Source organism: Pollachius pollachius (genome assembly GCF_949987615.1).
Source record: "Pollachius pollachius genome assembly, chromosome: 10".
Lineage (NCBI taxonomy): Eukaryota > Metazoa > Chordata > Actinopteri > Gadiformes > Gadidae > Pollachius > Pollachius pollachius.
The window spans coordinates 2,645,133-2,652,592 of NC_136943.1; the positions used below are offsets into that span (position 1 = coordinate 2,645,133).

At 51.4% G+C, this 7,460-nt stretch overlaps 1 protein-coding gene across 2 annotated transcripts in view; it reads left to right on the forward strand.

Annotated features, from left to right (window-relative positions):
- tlx2 (T cell leukemia homeobox 2) overlaps nucleotides 1–6,981 on the forward strand; it is a 15,823-nt gene extending 8,842 nt beyond the window's left edge. The window contains exons 2-5 of one of the 2 annotated variants that reach the window (XM_079744933.1): nucleotides 960–1,172; nucleotides 2,055–2,289; nucleotides 5,629–5,809; nucleotides 6,724–6,981. In XM_079744933.1, coding sequence (XP_079601059.1) covers nucleotides 960–1,172; nucleotides 2,055–2,289; nucleotides 5,629–5,809; nucleotides 6,724–6,906 — 812 coding nt within the window. In that variant the 3' untranslated portion in view covers nucleotides 6,907–6,981. The remainder of the gene's footprint in view (nucleotides 1–959; nucleotides 1,173–2,054; nucleotides 2,290–5,628; nucleotides 5,810–6,723) is intronic. The other variant, XM_079744934.1, reaches the window with a different exon arrangement.
- Nucleotides 6,982–7,460: the final 479 nt, after the last annotated feature.

The window sequence follows — 7,460 nt, forward strand, 5'->3', positions numbered from 1 at the left end:
TCTATCTATATCTATTTAACTACTATATATATTTTCATGCTGTTGTTTATTGAACTTCTCTAAGCCCTGAGACCAGGCAGTAAACAGCCTGTAAACATGTAACCCTAACCTTCCCCTTCAGTCTGTCAGCAGCTAGTCAACGGTTAGTAAAAAACAGCTAGTAAACAAAAAACAGTTAATAAATAATCAAGAGTTAGAAAACGATCAAATTCAGCAAACACTGGTTAGTTAACAACAGTTAACAAAACAGCTAGCAAACAACAACAGCTAATAAACAACAACAGTTAGTCAAAAATAGACTGGACGTAACAAGCTAGTAAACCACAGCCAGTAAACCGTCCATAAGCAACAGCTGGTAAACAACAACAGTCAGTAAGCAGCTAGTCAACAGTCAGTAAGCAGCAGCCAGTCGACCCCAGCTGCTGAACCAGTCAGTAAGCAGCAGCCAGTCGACCCAGGCGGCTGAACCAGTCAGTAAGCAGCAGCCAGTCAACCCCAGCTGCTGAACCAGTCAGCCAGCAGCAGCCAGTCGACCCAGGCGGCTGAGCCAGTCAGCCAGCAGCAGCCAGTCAACCCCAGCTGCTGAACCAGTCAGCCAGCAGCAGCCAGTCTACCCCAGCTGCTGAACCAGTCAGCCAGCAGCAGCCAGTCAACCTCAGCGGCTGAACCAGTCAGCCAGCAACAGCCAGTCGACCCCAGCGGCTGAACCTGTCAGCCAGCAGCAGCCAGTCGACCCCAGCCAGTGAACCAGTCAGTAAGCAGCAGACAGTCGACCCCAGCGGCTGAACCAGTCAGCCGGCAGCAGCCAGTCGACCCCAGCGGCTGAACCAGTCAGCCAGCAGCAGCCAGTCGACCCCAGCGGCTGAACCAGTCAGCCAGCAGCAGCCAGTCGACCCCAGCCAGTGAACCAGTCCGCAGTGCTCCAGCTGAGGGACGTGTGTTTGTCTCCTTTCCTTCAGGGGAGCAGGCAGGGGATAGCCCCCCGGGAGAGGCCCCCAGCCGGCCCACCATGTCCCTGCCCGGCCTCTGCCCCCTCCCCAAGGGAGACATGGGCCGGGTCCCCTCCTGGAGCACCGTGGAGACCCTAGCTAAGTGCTACTACCCCGAGCTAGCGCACCTGAGGGACCACGACCCCCTGGCCGACTACCCTTTCCCCAAGGGGGCTCGCTCAGGTGAGTCCGACGGTCCGCTACCCCCTGCCCTGGGGACCCCGCCCTGGGGTCCAGAGCCCCCCGTCGAGGGGTCTCTGGGTACTGGGTAGGGGTCTCTGGGTAGGACTACCAGGGCTCCGTGTGTAGGGGTCTCTGGGCAGGGGTCCATTAGGGGTTCAGGCGGGTAGGGCTACCAGGAGAAGGGGGTCTCTGGGTTGAGGTCTCTGGTATAGGGGTCTCTTGGTAGGGGTGTCTGGTTAGGGGTCTCTAGGTAGGGGTGTCTGGTTAGGGGTCTCTAGGTAGGGGTGTCTGGTTAGGGGTCTCTTGGTAGGGGTGTCTGGTTAGGGGTCTCTTGGTAGGGGGTCCCTTGGTAGGGGTCTCTTGGTAGGGGTATCTGGTTAGGGGTGTCTGGTTAGGGGTCTCTAGGTAGGGGTGTCTGGTTAGGGGTCTCTTGGTAGGGGTGTCTGGTTAGGGGTCTCTAGGTAGGGGTGTCTGGTTAGGGGTCTCTTGGTAGGGTCTCTGGGAGGGACTACTAATGGGGTCTATTTGAGGTGTAGGTGGGTAGGGCTGACAGTGTGTGAAATGTCTAATAACAATGAATAATGATAATCAGGTCAGCAGAATTCAACCTTTGAAGTTAAGGTCAACGTGATTCAGCAGCCTACAGTCATCTAATCGAGGCTAACACAGGGAGCGGCGCTGCTAACCTAGCTCGAGTACGCCAAGCTAACCCAACACAGAGGAAGTGCACCTCCTTTACCACTAGGATGCCCGCCTCGTGCTAGCTAGTCTGTATGCTAACCCTTGGTTACTATCAATGATCCCTGCTGAAGCTAACCAGCTAAATTAGACTTCCTCTGACGTACCCCAGTAACCCTTGACCCTCTGGTTGCCCCCCGGCAGCGCTGTCACCGTTCTCGGTGACGCGGCGCATCGGCCACCCGTACCAGAACCGCACGCCGCCCAAGAGGAAAAAGCCGCGGACGTCGTTCAGCCGCGTGCAGATCTGCGAGCTGGAGAAGCGCTTCCACCGGCAGAAGTACCTGGCGTCGGCGGAGCGCGCCACGCTGGCCAAGGCCCTGAAGATGACTGACGCCCAGGTCAAGACCTGGTTCCAGAACCGCCGCACCAAGTGGAGGTGAGGAAACTACAGTTAGTAAACAGCAGTCAGTAGACAAGAGTTAGTGAACAAAATACGACAGTTAGTAGACAAAAACAAAAGCTAGCAAACCAAAAACAAACAGTTAGTACATAAAAACAACAGTTAGTAATGAACAGTTGCCAATCAAAAAACGACAGTTAGTAACCATCAGTTAGTAGACAAAAACAACAGTTAGTGAACAAAAAACGACAGTTAGTAAACAAAAAAAACGTAAGTAGAAGAAACAAAAGTTAGTAAACAACAGTTAGAAGGCACCAGCCAAAAACAGCTTGTCAACAGTTAGTAAACAACAGTCAATAAACATTATTCATTGGTTAGTTTATGACAGTTAGCAGAAAAAGCAGCTAGCGAACAACAACAGCTAGTAAAAAACAACGGTTGGTCAAAAGTAGAGTTTGTAAACAACAGCTAGTACAGTCAGTAATCAGCAGCCAGTAGACAGCAGCCGACGCACAAAATGGCGGTAAGCTGTTTGTGGCGCCGCCGGTCTCCATGTGAGCGCCGTTTGGTAATCTCCTCCCACCCAGGGTCTCCTCTGATGTGTCTTTATGTCCTCCTGGGTTTCTATCATACTTACTCTGTTTACTTCCACCCTAAGAAAGAAACATTCGGCCTGTTTCACGACACGCAGGATAGTGCTAGTACCTCTGTTTTTTATTTACTCGTACTTACTATAAAAGGGATAAAACCCACATCAACCCCCCAGCCGCAGCTAACCCCAGGCTGCTCTTCTGCTTTAAGCGCAAAGTAAGATGGAGGGCATTCACAGTGCAGAAAGCCACATCACCGCTACTCTGCTTAGCGTAGCTTCAGGATGAGAGCGTTTCTCTTGACCAAGCACAATTATTTGTGCCTCCCCTGAAAGGCTTTTTAGAAAGTCGCTGCCTGAGGCGATATTGAAACACTAAGGAGCCGGAATGGAGTCCCCAGGCGGACGAGAGGAGGCCACGCCCTGCTGATGCTAACGGCGGCTAACGGCCATTTTGGAGCAAATGAGCGGGAAATGAGGTTATGATAGGTTGCACTTACTTAAAGAGGCTGCGAGCACGATATGCATAATCGTACTCCGCCAAGCCTTTGAATTAATTCTGTTTGGATTAGATCTATGCATTACGATGTAACGATTATTTTCATTTATTATGTACTTTCTTGAAACTGATTATCATAGGCCTATACATTTACTTTATGGATATTTTATATACATATATTCATATATATATATATATATATATGAGAAACATGAGCATTTTATATTTTATATATGCATACATATATAAAATATAAAATGCTCATGTTTCGGCCTTGCTGTTAATTAATTAAGAGTACATTTAATTTCTTATTCTTTAAGAGAAAATGTAAATGAATGGTTTTGGGAAACCTACCTCAGCATAACATAAGAATTTATTTCAGGATATAGACGGACCCTTATTGAATGGGAGATGCCAGCAGCATACAGTTTTTAGTGAGTGAATAAAGGCAGACCATACACTTACTTTGCGGTGGTGTTATGTTGCATCTCTTAAGGCCGGCTATACTTGATGAAATAAAACTCTTGATTGGTATATCGCATTGTGCTTGCAATCACTCAGTAGCTGTGCTCTGAGCTGGCCAGGCTTTCTGTCTTGCAAGAGATATGTGCCTTAACGACCAGACCTTCAAACTTATTCCCATTAGCTGTCCGATCTGTTTTAATATATGCCGACATTTGGACACCAATTTATATTTCCTAGATTTTATAAAGCCATTCTAAACCCTTTAAACCATTAACCACCAGAAGAGGAATGATTGAGTTATAGTCCAACAGACCGAGGCACGTGACCCACTGAACAGAGGCGCTCTTCTTCTCTTCGCGTCAAATAGTTGGCGGCGTGGCGAGGATGAAACGCTTTCTGCTCGTGAGGAGGAACTGGACGCGCGCCTCGTGCACATGTCCGGGTCTCCTTTAGCGGGTATTCTCCGTTCACCTGTTACCTGTGCGTGCGTTTTATTTAAGCGTGTGTTATTCAAGCGCGTGTCTGCCCGTGCGTGCACCGCAGCCCACTGCCCGGGACCTCTCTGCTCGTGTCCTCGCGCCGGTGTACGGCGCGTGTGTACCTGTGCTTGCGCGAGAGGGATGTGTCCGCGCGGATGCTCTGCTCCTAACGAGGTCGTGATCCAATCAGAATCCGCTGAATCGGATCATGATAATGAGGTTGTGAACAGCGCGCGGTTAATGGATGCAGCAGGCCTTGAAGGAGGTGTTCCCCCCTAGGTCCGCGTTATCTTAGTCCACCTTTCATCTCTTCACTCACTACAGATCCACTCCTCCTTGTCTCCTATTGCAGCCTCCCCATCCCAAAAGTATTCGTCTTAAATTCATTTTAGCCAAAGTTCAGAGATGTTATTTTTGTATAATTACACCGGTTACTGTGGTATACAATTATGTGGGTAAACACGTGCTGAAATAAGTAGATACCGCCCATCCTTTACCCCATTAGCATTGAGAGAGAGAGAGAGAGAGAGAGAGAGAGAGAGAGATGGATGGATGGATGGATGGATGGATGGATAGATGGATGGATGGATGGATGGATGGATGGATGGATGGATGGATGGATAGATAGATAGATAGATAGATAGATAGATAGATAGATAGATAGATAGATAGATAGATAGATAGATAGATAGATAGATAGATAGATAGATAGATAGATAGATAGATAGATAGATAGATAGATAGATATAATTTAAGAAATGTCTCACCAATTGTGCACCAGTGGTTCTGTTTCCCTGTTTCCACGCTAGTTTGGGACACTAATGTGACTATCGGTTCTCCATCTCTTTAACAGTGGTATTACCCTGACTGAACAGTCGTTAGAACACTAATGTCCCTTCTATCGTGGTTAGGGTTAGAAGGGTAGACCTCCCTCTACTCAAGGGAGGTCTGTCTCCTGTCTGAGTCTCTCTGTGTCTCCTCTCCTCTCCTCCTCTCTCTGTGTCTCCTCTCCTCCTCTCTCTGTGTCTCCTCCCTCCTCTCTCTGTGTCTCCTCTCCTCTCCTCCTCTCTCTGTGTCTCCTCTCCTCCTCTCTCTGTGTCTCCTCTCCTCCTCTCTCTGTGTCTCCTCCCTCCTCTCCTCCTCTCTGTGTCTCCTCTCCTCCTCTCTCCGTGTCTCCTCCCTCCTCTCCTCCTCTCCTCCTCTCTGTGTCTCCTCTCCTCCTCTCCTCCTCTCTGAGTGACGTGTCTCCTCCCTCCTCTCCTCCTCTCCTCCTCTCTGAGTGACGTGTCTCCTCCCTCCTCTCCTCCTCTCTGAGTGACGTGCCTCCTCCCTCCTGTCCCCAGGAGGCAGACTGCTGAGGAGCGGGAGGCGGAGCGGCAGCAGGCCAACCGTCTGATGCTCCAGCTGCAGCAGGAGGCCTTCCAGAAGACCCTGAGCCAGCCGCTGCAGCAGGACCCGCTCTGCCTGCACAACTCCTCCCTGTACGCCCTGCAGAACCTCCAACCCTGGGCCGAGGACAACAAGGTGACCGCCAGCACCACCGCGGGTGGGGGGGGGGGGGGGGGGGGGGGGGAGAGAGAGAGAGAGAGAGAGGGGGAGGGGGGAGAGAGAGAGAGGGGGAGGGGGGAGGGAGACAGAGGGGGGGAGAGAGAGACGGGGGGGAGAGAGTGAGCGAGAGGGAGAGAGAGGGTGGAGGGATAGACAGTAGGCATGTAAGGAGAGAGAGAGAGTGGGGGAGGCGGGGAGGGAGACAGAGGGGGGAAGAGGGAGAGAGAGAGCGAGGGGGTGAGAGAGAGGGAGAGAGAGAGAGTGGGGGAGAGAGAGAGGGAGAGAGAGAGCGAGAGAGACACAATATGCATGTAAGGAGAGAGAGTGGGGGGGGAGAGAGGGGAGAGATAGAGGGGGGGAGAGAGAGAGAGAGAGCAATAACGAAAAAGGTAAAAGGGGGAGGGTAAAAAGAGGGAGAACGATAACAGGCAAAGGGGGTAGAGAGACATTTAGGACTTTAATTGGATCCCCATTCACATTGAGACAGCATGGGGAAACAACATGTATTTCTTGGAAACGGAGGAGGCCATTTTCTTCCGTGTGTTGATGTGCAAAGCATGCTGGGATAGATGGTACCTGACGCCATGCCTCTGCGTGGGGCAAAGACAAGATATTAACCTGTTACTGCCCAGACTCTGAGGCTGGGTGTGGTGGCCTCCCAGCCTTATTATGGTCTGTCCAGATACTGTGAGGCTATGTGTGGAGGCCGCCCAGCCTTATTATGGTCTGTCCAGATACTGTGAGGCTATGTGTGGAGGCCGCCCAGCCTTATTATGGTCTGTCCAGATACTGTGAGGCTATGTGTGGAGGCCGCCCAGCCTTATTATGGTCTGTCCCGGTCAGCGCTACCATGTCTTTATTCTCTGAACCGTTTCCCTGCCTCAAACCAGATTTTCGCTCTCCCTTCAGCTGACGGTCTAGAGCCCCGGGGGGCCCCTGTCCTCCAAGGGCCCGGCATCACATGGACCCTCCAGGACGGGCCCCTGAGGCCCCTGGAGCTTCCCGGAGCTGGCCCCGCTGCCCTCTATCCGCCCGCCGGCGGCAAACACACAACCCCCTTTTTTGGCTTTTGACTTTGTACAACGTAGTAGATGCATGTTTCAAGCCTTTTATTGTGTACATTGGGACCGCGACCAGGAAGTCCCCTGACGAGGTGGAGGAGGAGTTTGGGAGGGGGGGGGGGGGGATGGACGGACGGCAGGTGGCTCCGCCCCCCCCCCCCTCTCGTGTCGTCGTTTAAAAGGTGTTTTATATTAAATGATACCGTGACTTTTTGAAAAGATGACATCACTCTTCTGCAGGCTTTTCTTTCTGTGTCTGCGTGTCCGTCGATCGAAGGAGGGATGAATGTGGAGAGAGAAAGAGAGTGAGAGAGAGAGAGAGAGAGAGGGAGAGAGAGAGAGAGAGAGAGAGAGAGAGAGAGAGAGAGAGAGAGATGGATGATGGAAGGATGAGTGAGTGAGTCAGTGAGTGTGAGAGAGAGAGAGATGGATGAGAGCGCGAGAGAGAGAGAGACAGAGAGAGAGAGAGAGAGAGTTGGGTAGACACAGGCTCTGTTGTGCCGTCCCCAACGCCGGCGTCTAACCTAACGTATCGGTACATAAAGCTGCAGTGTCTGAGAGATTTC